This window comes from Bos indicus, chromosome 7 (assembly GCF_029378745.1).
Source record: "Bos indicus isolate NIAB-ARS_2022 breed Sahiwal x Tharparkar chromosome 7, NIAB-ARS_B.indTharparkar_mat_pri_1.0, whole genome shotgun sequence".
NCBI classification, from domain to species: Eukaryota; Metazoa; Chordata; class Mammalia; order Artiodactyla; family Bovidae; genus Bos; species Bos indicus.
The window spans coordinates 5750887-5763187 of NC_091766.1; the positions used below are offsets into that span (position 1 = coordinate 5750887).

At 50.6% G+C, this 12301-nt stretch overlaps 1 protein-coding gene across 1 annotated transcript; it reads left to right on the top strand.

Annotated features, from left to right (window-relative positions):
* The first annotated feature begins 2552 nt into the window (after positions 1 to 2552).
* CCDC194 (coiled-coil domain containing 194) lies at positions 2553 to 9563 on the top strand. Its single transcript, XM_019963883.2, has 4 exons — positions 2553 to 3536; positions 5032 to 5128; positions 5517 to 5649; positions 6108 to 9563. Exons 1-4 carry the CDS (start codon positions 3195 to 3197, stop codon positions 6256 to 6258), a joined length of 723 nt encoding a protein of 240 aa, XP_019819442.2. The 5' UTR covers positions 2553 to 3194; the 3' UTR covers positions 6259 to 9563.
* Positions 9564 to 12301: the final 2738 nt, after the last annotated feature.

Consider the following 12301-nt stretch of genomic DNA (forward strand, 5'->3'; position numbering starts at 1 on the left):
GTCCCTTCCAGTAGAAAGTACAGGGCTGGGACTTAAACCTCGATGTGCAGACACGGGACAGACCTGTGTCACATTGCCCCGCCACCTCCGTCCCCAAAGTCTTATTCATCCTGTAGTACCCAGCTCCGGGAACCCCTCCCCCAGAGAGCCTCTCTGCTTCTCAAAATTGAAGATTAGGTATGGGGAGTTCCCTGGTAGCTTAGTAGTTAGGATTCCAGGATTTCACTGCCATGGCCCAGATTCAATCCCTGATTGGAGAACTGAGATCCTGCAAGCCACATGGCACTACCAAAAGAGAAAGAAAGAAAGAAAGAAAAAAAAAAAAAACTTGGGAGGGGCTCAAAGTTGAGGGGTTCTGTCTCATAGACCATTTAACCCACTTCCTTGACCCTCCCATGGCCCCTATTTCCTTCCTCCCCGGTTATCTTCCTTCCTCCAAGTTTTCCTGGAATGCCAACTATTGTCCAGGCAACTTTTTGTGCGTAGCACTAGGGGCAGGCTGCTTATGTTTGCCCAGGATTCTGCACTGCCCTCTGGTCCCATGGGCCCCAACCCAGATGGTCTTAGACTCCCCTTCCACGGCTCCTACTGTCTTCCCAGTGTCCCCAAACCCCATCCCTGCCACAGACCCCCCTGACAACACCCCCGTCCCCTAACTTCCTCCTGTTCCACCCACCCCGACCATTTCTCTATATATTGATTCATCAAGTTCCTTCCTGCCTCACAGCCTCGGCCAGTCTCTGCCCTCTGCTCGGAGCTCCTGCTCCTCACTCTGAAGTTCTAGAGCAGGGTTTCTCGGCCTCTCAACTCTCACCATCTGGGCTGGACCGTTCTCTGTGGTGGGGCTGCCCCGTGCACTGTGGGATGCTGAGTACCATCCTTTGCTACCAGATGCCCGTAGCACCTTACTGCCAGGTTGTGACAACAACAGAAGGCCTCTAGACATTACCAAATGTCCCCTGGGGGCACAGATTCAATTCCAGTGAGAATCTCAGCTCTAGAATGTGAGGCTCAGGTCTCCATCATTTCTGTGCCCCCAGCTCACAGGAGGGCTCAGTAGGCGCTCCTGTGGAGTCCCTTGCCAATGACTGAGGCATTTTACCCTCCATCAGCAGCCCCATCTAACAGATGAGGAAACTGATGTCCAGAGAAGTAACTGGACTTGCTCAGGGTTTCTCAGCTGCTCAGGCAGTGGTGTTCAGTCGTTCAGTCGTTCATTCGTGTCCGACTCTTTGCAACCCCATGGACTGCAGCACGCCAGCCTTCCCGGTCCTTCACCATCTCTCGGAGTTTGCTCAAACTCATGTCCGTTGAGTCGGTGATGCCATCCCACCATCTCATCCTCTGTCACCCCCTTCTCCTCCTGCCCTCAATCTTTCGCAGCATCAGGGCCCTCTGCTTCTAGCAGGTTCTCTTGATTGCCAGGAAGCCCTTAAAACATGACTTCAGTCTTTGCCACTTCCACCCAACATCCGCCACCCCCGCTCCCAGCTTGGGCTACTGGAAAGTCCCAAAACAGCACTGCCCCTCCCCCTACTCTATGTGTACTGTTTCACAGATGAGAAGGCAGTTTTGCCTGATGTCATGGGTTTGACCTGCTCAATTTCTTCCCCCAAACTCCTACCCAGTGGCCGGGGTATAAACTTCTCTCCTTCCTGAAAATGTCCCTCTTCCCTGTCTGACTGTGACCCAGCCAGGAGTTGGAAACCAGGCCTGAGGGGTGCTGCAGGGCCTGCAGGATGGGGAGGGGTTCCAGCTACAGCAGGAATGTGGGAGCGACTTGTAGCTGCTCTGTGTCCCTGGCCTGAGACTTGGCCTCTTTGGGCTCTGTTTTCTTCCTGTGGAATGGGCGGGGGCGCCGTGGAGGGGGAGGGCTGTCAGGAGGAACACGGATTCTTGTTCTTAGTGTTCACTCAGCTCACATTTACTGCACAGCTACTGTGTGCCAAGCCCACGCGGTGGCAATGGGAACAAGGCAGGCGAAGGCTTTACTTTTTCAGGGCTTGCCCAGTCTGATGCCCCAGTGGCTCAGCGGTAGAGAATCCACCTGCCATACATGAGACATGAGATGCGGGTTTGATCCCTGGGTTGGGAAGATTCCCTGGAGGAGTGGCAACCCACTCCAGGATTCTTGATTGGCGAATCCCATGGACAGAGGAGCCTGGTGGGCTACAGTCCATGGGGGTCGCAGAGTCAGACACACACATACACACACACACCCCAGTCTGATGGGAGAGGCAGTCAGGAATCAAACACAGTAAAATGACAGCAGAGCTGAGAGATCAAAAGGGGTCAGAGTTAGTGGGGAAGGGAGAAGAAGAGACACACTGGTGGACAGGGAAGTAACTGGTAAGGAAGTTAGCTGAGCAAAGAGGGAGGAAAGTCCGGCCGGCAACCCCGGGATAGGAATGCGCTGGCCGGAACAGCACCCAGCAGGGCTAGAGGGGGCGGGGATGACACTGAAGACCTGCTGGGGGCCTCGCCGGGGAAGGAGAAAGGAGAGGGGGAGGATGGGGAGTGGGGAAGGATGGAGGAGGAGGAAAAGCGGGGAGTAGGGTGGAGGAAGGGGAAATGGAAATGAAAGAGGGTAGAGAGGGAAGAGGAGGATTTGACTCCGGCAAGTCAGGGCAACGGTGTAGACGCGCCTGGCTCTGATGCACGTTGTAAGGTCGCCCCCTGGTGGCTTAGTGGAGAACGGGCAGGGAGATGGGACGCATCTACCCTTGGGTCTGCACTCTGGCCCGCACATCCAGTCACAAAAAAGTGCGGCCGCCCGAGCCAGGCCGACCTCAGTTGTTTCGAACAGCCTCCCATCTTCTAGGTTTGGTCTCTCCATGAACAGAATGGGGGACAGTACACCCCCAGACCCTTGCCAAGGGCCCCTGGTGCAAAGGGGGGCTTTGCGCAGATATGCTCAGGTGATTCCTACAGAGCCCTACAAGGCAGGAGCTACTGTCATCCCCAGTTTACAGAGGAGGAAACTGAGGCTTAGAGGGTCACATGGGATGCAGAAACAAGACTGGAACCCGGGATCCCCAGCCTTGTCCTCGGCTCCGGTAGCTTGGGCTGGCCCTTGGCGTGGGTCCAGCCCCTCCCAATAAACTCGAAACCACCGCCAGGAGGGGCGGAACCGTGGGTGTCCCTGGCTGCCCAAGGTGCCAATTAAATGCTCGTGGCCGTCTGGGGCCAGAGCTATGGACAGCGGCATGGCCGAGCCCGGGCCGGAGCCCGAGCCGGGGCGCGCCTGGCGGGTGTTCGCCCTGTGCGGGGCCGCAGTCTTCCTGGCAGCGGTTGCTGCCGGAGCAGCCCTTCTGGCCTGGAATCTGGCCTCCTCGGCCTCCCGGAGGCCCCGCTGCCCAGAGCCGGCCGCCAACACCACGGCGCCGCCTGGAGACCCCGGACCCGAAGTCGAGGAACTTCGGCGCCGACTGGCAGAGGCTGCCCGACTCGAGGAGGCCCTGACGAAGCGGCTGAAGCAGGCCGAGCGTGTCCGCCGGGAGCTGGAGGAGGCCCTAAGGGCCTGTGAGGGCCGCCAGGTAGGTGGGCAGGCTGGAGGGCTGGGGAACCCCAAAAACGAGGGGGAGAGGGTGCGCACACACACCCAACCTTCCCCCTCGGTGCCTTGGTTTCCCCCGTTCTTCAACTGAGGGAGGAAAATGAGAACAGCACCATTCCTTCCAACTCCTACAGGGCCAATTCCCCCTTGTGTCTACCTTCTGCCCAAGAAGGTTCCACTAACACAGCTCATTCACTTCGTTGTACACCAGAAACTAACAACGTTGTAAGGCAATTATAGTCCAGTTGAAAAAAAATACGACATAAATGAACTTTAAAAAAATAAAAAGAAGGCTCCACTGTCCTCTGCTATTTGCTGGTAGAGGCTACCCCAGACCCCTGAGCCCCGCTGGGGAGGCCCTGTGCTAACCCTCCCCCTAAGTACCCACTCAACAACCACCCCCCAGTCAGTGTCCAGCAGCTCTATTTTGAGAGAGGGACATTCGTGTCACCTGTAATTAGGAAGCTAAAGTTGGCCTCTCGGAGGAGGTACCAGCCAGGTCCTCCCTTCTCCTCTTGCTACCCACTTCGAACTCTTTCTTAACCCTTTCTTAACTCTCTCAACCCTGGGCCTCGCAGAAGAACCATCCTCAAAGTCCCAACCACTCACATTTACTGAGTAACTACTGTGTACCTCTGTGTACTGGGCCCAGCAGAGGTTGGGCAGCATACGAATTCTGGAAAATTCATGCCTTTTGAAAATTAATCCCTATGCCTTTCCAGCCTGCCTAAGGGAAGGGCCTGGGGCAGCTGAAATTAAGAGCAGCCTGCCCTGGATTCAAAGTATGGTTCTCCCCCAGCCCCCATGAAAGAGTCTCAGAGGAGACCAAGCCAGTTGCTTTGCAGAATGTCCTACAGAGGTGACCGATACCCTAGAAACTCAATCATCAACCACCATATTGGCTTGTGCTGGTCTGAAACCCCAGTCCCAGGAATCTAGATATAGCTAGGATTGGAACCCGAGCCGGTCGGCAGAACTAAACCTTTCTATATCCAGTTGGCCTGGAGCGGGGTCAGTGTGCTCAGTCCCTCAGTCATGTCCGACTCTGCGACCCCATGGACTGTAGCCCACCAGGCTCCTCTACGGATTTTTCAGGCAAGAACACTGGAGTGGCTTGCCATTTCCTCCTCCAGGGGATCTTCCCCACCCAGGGATCGAACTTGCGTGTTCTCAGTCTCCTACACTGCAGGCAGATTCTTGTATCATTGAGCCACCTGGGATGCCCCAGGGGTCAGTGGACCTGGGCAAAGATCTCCTTGCAGGCAGGCACCTTTCACCCCAGACTTCAGAGGCCACTTCTGTGTTTTACAACTACAGGACTCCAAACGACATTCCAAATAAAGCTCAAGGAACACCAGGGTGTTCTCATTCCAAATAAAGCTCAAGGAACAACAGGGTGTTCTCGTCTCCCCTAGAAAGGGCAGAGCCCATTCACTTTCTCTCCCTTCCCCCGTCATTTCTACTCCACTCCACAGAGTCGGCTTCAGACCCAACTGATGACACTGAAAACTGAGATGGAAGAAGCCAAGGCACAGGGTACCCAGATGGGGGCTGAGAACGGGGCGCTCACAGGTGTGTTGGGATGCAAAGGGGTGGGCATGCTAGAGATGGGAGGAGCCTAGACGGTTCCTAGCTAGGCAAAAGACACAGACGGGTGTAAACGTAAAGCAAAGCAACGTGAAAACTTGTGAAAGAAATGCACATAATATGCAAAGGTCAGGCAAATGTCACAGAACAATGCAAACGCAACAAAATATGCACACGCCATGTAGAGACTCCCCAAAGACATGTAAACCTCTGAAAAGCTATGCAAATAACATGTAAAGGTCATGCAAACAGCACACAAATTTAATTCCAATACAACAAACCACATAGACAGTATGCAGACTATAAACTCGGAGTTGATGTGTGCGGAGTAGGAGCCCGGGCTCCATCCTGATCTCGCGTCTTGCGTCCGCAGAAGCCCTGGCGCGCTGGGAGGCCGCGGCCGCTAAATCTGCGCAGCAACTGGACGAGGCGCAGCGGCGTGCACGTACGGCCGAGGCGGAGGGCGAAGCCTGCGCAGCCCGGGAGGCGGCGCTGCGCGATCACATGTGAGTGAAGGGTGGGAGGGAAGGGTCCAGGGCTCGGGGAGGGGCGGGGCTGGTCGTGTGGGCAGGGCCTTGGGAGAGGATCTAGATGAAGGTCTGAGAGTGAGAACCTAGCGGCGGGCTCTATGGGGCGAGAATGCCCACATTGGGGTTGGCACTCTTGAGGCATGGGTCCCTGGGGTCGGGCGTATATGGGGGCTCCGAGGGGAGCGGGGAGTGAAGGTGAACGTTGCAATGAAAAGTATCAAGGGAGGGATCGGGGGCCTGGAGGCGGAGCTTCCGTGGAAAAAACTGGGAGTCCCGGAGGACCGGTCCTGGAAAAGACCAGGGGAGAAGGGATGGGGGATCCTGAAGCCTGGAATCTTTGGGGATTGGAATACCAGGAAGAATAGATGAATCCCGGAGGGTCTCTGGGGATAGGTGTCCTGGTGCCGACGGCCCCTCTACCCTCTTCCCGGCAGTAAAGCCCTGGAAGCCCAGACGAGCGCCCAGCGCAGAGTTTCACACCCCCGGACCCGCGGCGGGTCCCGACCCCGGCCCAGCCCCCGCTCGCGCTCTCGCCCAGGAACTTCCGGGGGCTGCAGGCGACCTACGCGGCGCGCACGAGGGTGAGTCGGCCCCCAGCTGGATGGGGGCTCGAGACCAGGAGGACAGACCCTGGGAGCCCTGCAGGGACACTCAGAGAGGTGCCCAAGCTGGATGAGATGCTCAGTCGACACCCATCCACGCTCAGCTTTTGACCCAGAAGCAACCCTGAAATTGCTGAAAGAAGACACGACCTTGTCTTTCTGACCATCTAGTGCCTATCTACAGACGGGAATACTGAGGTCCATTGGGTCTCAAGGTGCGATAGTGCAGAGCCGGGACTTAGGTCCCCTCTAAGGACAAGGCCAGTGTTGCCCTCATCCCTCGGACATGAGGACTCAGGGTCCAGCCCTGATCTGGAAGTGACCTGAAGGGGTCGCTTCTCCTCTCTGGTCCTCAGTTTACCGTGTCTGTAAAATGAGTGATTGGAATGGTGAGAGCCAGCATATCCTTGACACCAAAACCTAGCAAAAATGGCACGATAGGAAAACTCCACACCCCTCTCACTGTGAGGGTACAAAGCTCCCAAATGAAGTTTTAGAAGAGAACCAAGTAATCATTTGAAAGATACACCATAGCAAAGGAACATAGGCCTGAGATGCAAAGATAAATCAGTATTGGGAAGGAACTCTGTTAATAAAATTTGCCATGCTAACGGATCAAATGAAAAGCATTCTGAAAAGGTCATCAAAATAGCAACAATTTCATGTGAGATTATACAGTGTTTGTCTTTATCTGATTTACTGCAGTTAACATAACACCCTCTAGATCCATCCATGTTGTTGCAAATGGCAAGATTTCTTTTTTATGAGACTATTATAATTAATATTCCATTGTGTGTATATATAAATTGTGTGTGTGTGTGTATATATATATATATATATATTACATCTTCTTTATCTATTCATCTGTCAGTGGACACTTAGGTTCTAATCTCCAGACTGTAATCAGATTTTGCCAACTATTTTGATAATGTCCTCTGTAACAAAAGATTATCCTGATTTACACATCGTGTTAATCTGGAACATTTCTCAATCTGTCTTTGCCTTTCATGACATTGGTTGGCATTTTTTTTAAAGCCCCAGGCCAGTCATTCTGTGGTGTCTGAGTTTGGGTTTTTGTGGTTTCCTCATGATTAATTTGAGGTTGACATTTTTGGCAGGAATGCCTCAAAAACAATTCAACTTAATATTATCTTCTGGTGGTATGACTATATATAGAAAACCCAAGAGAATTAACGGAAACTTTCCTATATCCAAAACAACGAGGTAGAAAATCGTTTGGAAGAAAAGAAAGATCCATTGACATAGTTTTTCATATCCAGGAATAAACTACGTTGCTTATTATGTAAGAATCTCTTCTAAATTAAATTTTCAAAAAATAATTCAGTAGAGGGACTTCCCTGGTGATCCAATGGCTAAGACTCGGGGCTCCCAATGGAGGGAGCCTGGATTTGACCCTGGCTGGGGAACTAGATCCCACAAACATCAACTAAGAGTTCCTGTGCCACAGTGAAGATCCTGCATGCTGCAACTGAGACCTGGTGCAGCCAAATAAATACAATTTTAAAAATAACTCGATAGAAAACAAGCAAAGAATATGGGCAACCAGTTCAAAGAAGCATGCAGAAAAAGGTGCCCAGTCTCACTGCTAGAGAAGAAATGCCAACTGAAACGATGACACGGTACCACTTTCTGCCCACTGGTTTGGCAAGGATAAAAATAAAAGCAAAAGTTTGTGAATATACACAGTACTGGTGAAACAGCTTGTTGGTATGACTACTTGGGAGGGCCATTTTCTAGAATCTCTCAAAATTAAAAGAGTGTTTGACCCATTAGTTCTTCTTCAAGCAGTTTCCCTGCAGCCATATTTTTTATTAAGAAAAATTTAATCTACAGTCATTTTTTAATTATAGTCTTGGATACTAAGAACCCAACAGAGTACTTTATTCACTTTTCACTTTTTTTGGCCACACAGCCTGAAGAATCCTATTTCCCTGACCAGGGTTAGGGAAGTAACCCTCAGAAGTAAAAGTTTGGAGTCCAAACCACTGGACTGCCAGGAAATTCCCAACAACTGTATTTAAACGCATGCAAAATAATGGACTGCATGCAGTGGAGAGTCCTGGCTTTGGATATTTGAACAGAAAAACATTTAGTAAAGAAATCAAATAAAGTCTAGAGTTCAGTTCATTGTAATATACTAAGATTAATTTCTTAATTTTGACGAATGAACTATGGTATATAAGATGTTAATGATAGAAGCTGTGTGAGGGCTATTCAGAGACGGTATTATCTCTGCAAATTTTCTGTAAATTTAAAACATTCCAAAAAACAAAACAAAACATTCCAAATAAACAGTTTACTTTTTTAAAGTAAGGGTGGAGGAGAGGAGAAATGAAGACATTATTACCACATGCTTGGTAATTGCAAAAAATTGGAAACAACCTCAGTGTCCACCAACTGGAGTCTGTTTAAATGAGTGTGCATACATCCACACCACGGAATGCTGTTCAACTGGTTCGTATGGACCGGGGCAGCGGGGGATGGGGATTGTTTTGTTTGAGGCAGTGGCAGCCCACTCCAGTACTCTTGCCTGGAAAATCCCATGGACGGAGGAACCTGGTAGGCTGCAGTCCATGGGGTCACACAGAGTCGGACACGACTGAAACGACTTAGCAGCAAGTTGCCCTACTTACAGATCTTAGTTCCCCCATCAGGAATTGAACGCGAGCCCTCAGCAGGGAAAGCACAGAGCTCTAATCACTGGACCTGCAGGGAATTCCCACTGTGCAACTGTTAAAAAGGCCAAAACTGACCTTCGCTGAGACACAGTAATGTAAGAAGCAGAAGCGTTATAGTCTGTGTACATCTTTGAAAAATTGGAACTGGGGGAAACTTGTCCAGATATCTCTAAAGGAAACCCTAGATACAGCAGTGGCCCCTGGAAAAGGAATCAGGGATCTAGGGATCAGTGCGGGGAGGAAGCCTCATGTTCCTTTGTATTAGTTCAGTTCAGTCGCTCAGTCGTGTCTGACTCTCTGTGACCCTATGGGCTGCAGCACACCAGGCTTCCCTGTCCATCACCAATCCCGGAGCTTGCTCAAACTCAAGTCCATCGAGTCGGTGATGCCATCCAACCGTGTCATCCTCTGTTGTCCCCTTCTTTTTGTAAAGTTTGCGTTTTAAAACTCATATGCATGTGTTGCCTTTAAAAATAATTAAAATTCGTCTTGAAAAATCTAAGAGGCTGGTGTTAGAAGCCCTTGAAACTCTGATCTCCACCTCAGGCAGTTCTGCTCATAATCTCCCACTCCCACCCACCTTGGAGGTGGCTTTAAGGGCCTTTACTGGGAAAGGATCCACCTAGAGGGAGAATTGGACCCCATCTCTCGCGCCAAAGGAGGAGGTGAGGTTGAGGAGAGGAATGAGTCTTAACAGTTTTGTTCCGCTACCGACCACCAGGGGTCGCCCCAGTCTTCAGACCTAGTTGCTGGCTGAGGGCCCAGACCTTGTGAGGCTGGAAGGATGGGTCTGAGACGCGCTCCCCCTCACCCCACCCTCCGCCTCTGCCCCCTGCCCTCCCCTCCAACTCTGGCGTAAATCCAGAAATGAGCAGGAAACAGCTTCTCCTTCTGGAGTCAGCTAGGTCTTGACACTGGCCTCGCCTTGTCTGCGGCCCCAGGGATTTAAGACCCTTCACTGTGCAGCTGTGGGGTCCAGGGCTGATCTACACAAAGGGTTGGACTCAGCGCTGTATCCGAAACCTAAAATATTATCATTATTATTCACTTATTCTGCTAACTTCACCTTGGTCATAACTGTCAGATCACTGAAAATCAGCTCCAGGGAAACGGAGAGCCATGGGATGTGTGTGAGCAGAAAGGGACCCATCAGATCTGGTGTCTGGGAGAAAAGAGGGAGGTGGGAGGCTGGAAGCTGTGGATCCCCTGGGGAGGCCAAAGGACAGGGAGTGGATGAGGACTGGGGGCAGCTGGGAGAGAACAGACCCCAGTCCCAGACCAGGACTAAGAATCCCCAAGCTGCCCTGCCTCCCAGACCTCATATCCCTCCCACTCCACAGGGCCGGTGCCCCACCGCCTGCCCTTGCTCCGTTCTGTTTCCCTGTCTCCACCTGTCTAATTACCACTCAAAGTCTCCATCTCTCTGTCTCTGAGTCTTTTCTCTGTGTCTCCACCTTGTCCCGTCTCTCAGGTCCCTGTCCTGGCCTCCCTGTTAATGGTGACCCTGGGATCCCTCTCTGGCTGCAGCAACAGGAGTCAGTGGGGTGGGGTGAGGGCTGGGGGTGAGGATGAAAAGGGAAAACCTGGGTGGAGGGCACTGGAGGACAGCAGCAACTTGATCTTGTAACAACAGTCCCAGTTGTTCAACCAGAAGGCCCAAAGAGGACAGGCTCTTCCCCTCCAAAGGGCTCTCTTTGCCTCCTCTGTCAACACCCAAAGTCGCAAACTTCATTTCCTTTGCAGTTAAACAAAACCCGAAGACGTTGGCAAAAATGTGGAGGGTTTTCTGAACTTTGCCGAAATTTTTCTTCACCAGAAGTATCATTTCCTCCTGAAGCTTCCTGAAGCTCCATGAGAGTTTTTAAAAAACCTTGTGTCTCCTTGAGAACATCAGTGTTCAGTCTTCAGAGTGACATGGAATTGACTTCCTCATGACAGTTTTCCCGTCTCTGACCAAACAATCAAATGAAACCAAATGGATTGTTTTTGATTTAGAAAAAAAATTTTTTTAATTGGTGTTGGGTTTTATGATGACCCCTCAAGGGAATTCAGAGAGATTCGTACACAAAATTTCCTGTGACTATGACAAATGGTTTTCAGGAAAAAACCAAATTCTCCCATCATTTGATGTATTTGACCTCATGTGAATTCAAGGACCAGTTACTCACCTCCGCCCTCTGGAATTTTCTGGTCAGGAATGCAGGCAGAAAGTGTTCAAAAGAGTCTGTTTTTAGAAATTTTAGACACTGCTGGCAAGGGTGTCAATGGAAACAGCCTTTTTGGAGGACAAATTGATAACAGCTGTCAAAATATAAGATGTTATTGCTTCAGCACCCAGCAATTTCACTTGTGGAGATTTGACTTCAAATCTTATTCTGTTCATTGAAACAAAAAAATTTAGAAATATTCTGAGTTCCCCTTGATAATTATTATGATAGTAAAATATATGTGCTGAAAACCTAAACAGTGGTCAAAGGAATCCTCAGTCTCAAAAGTCATAATGTTGAGCAAAAAGAAGTTTCATCATTACCGTTTCCATTAAAAAAAAAATCCAACTTAAAAAAAAAAGTTATTGTAGGAAAAAAAAAACTTACTGAAAAAGAAACATTACAAATCTAAGTTGTGAGACCAAATTGCCAGAAAGAGTGTTAGTTTTGAGCTTGACCCAAAAGACATTTGTGTGTAGATTTCAAACTTTTGTTCTTAGACTGTGACAATTGCTCAAAATTGTAGCACATCGGTACTGTCAGTTCTAGAGTGGCTTTTCAGTTTTCTGGGAGTTTATGGTTGCTTATCTTTTTCTCTTGACAACAGATACAGTATTCATACATGCTTACGTGCAACATCTTCCACATAAGATGAAGAATAGCCAGGATCTTAAGTTCACACCAAGACTGTAACATCTCCGGGCACTGTCGCCATGCCTGAGCTCTCAACTGGACCCTTGTCACTCAGGCTCTCCCCCTGTCATGCCCCCTTGCCCCCGGTGATCCCATAGGACCAGGGCAACAGCACCTGGAGCAGTGCCCACCATTGCATCTCAGTTCCTCAGCCCAACATCAGAGGCTACCCATGACCCAGCCCCACCTTTGAAAAACACAGCTGTTTATTAAGGCTGACTGTGTGCCAGGCACTGAGACCAGTGTTTCACTGCTGACTGTCAGGAGAAAGCTGAGGCTCGCAGGGGGAGAAGTCACTTGTCCCAGGTCACACAGCAGTAGGTGGCACAGCCGGAACGTAACTCCGGAGGCCTACAGCAAGACCATGGAGTCCCTGTGCCCGCATGGCCCTCGTTAATGAAGAGGGGCGATCTCCTCCTCCCACCAG

Bases quoted from the DNA above. Each gene is read 5' to 3' on its own strand.
- CCDC194 (XM_019963883.2), top strand. From the start codon at position 3,195: ATGGACAGCGGCATGGCCGAGCCCGGGCCGGAGCCCGAGCCGGGGCGC. The intron at 3,537-5,031 runs GTAGGTGGGCAG...TCCACTCCACAG, and splicing joins GGGCCTGTGAGGGCCGCCAG to AGTCGGCTTCAGACCCAACT. The intron at 5,129-5,516 runs GTGTGTTGGGAT...TTGCGTCCGCAG, and splicing joins TGAGAACGGGGCGCTCACAG to AAGCCCTGGCGCGCTGGGAG.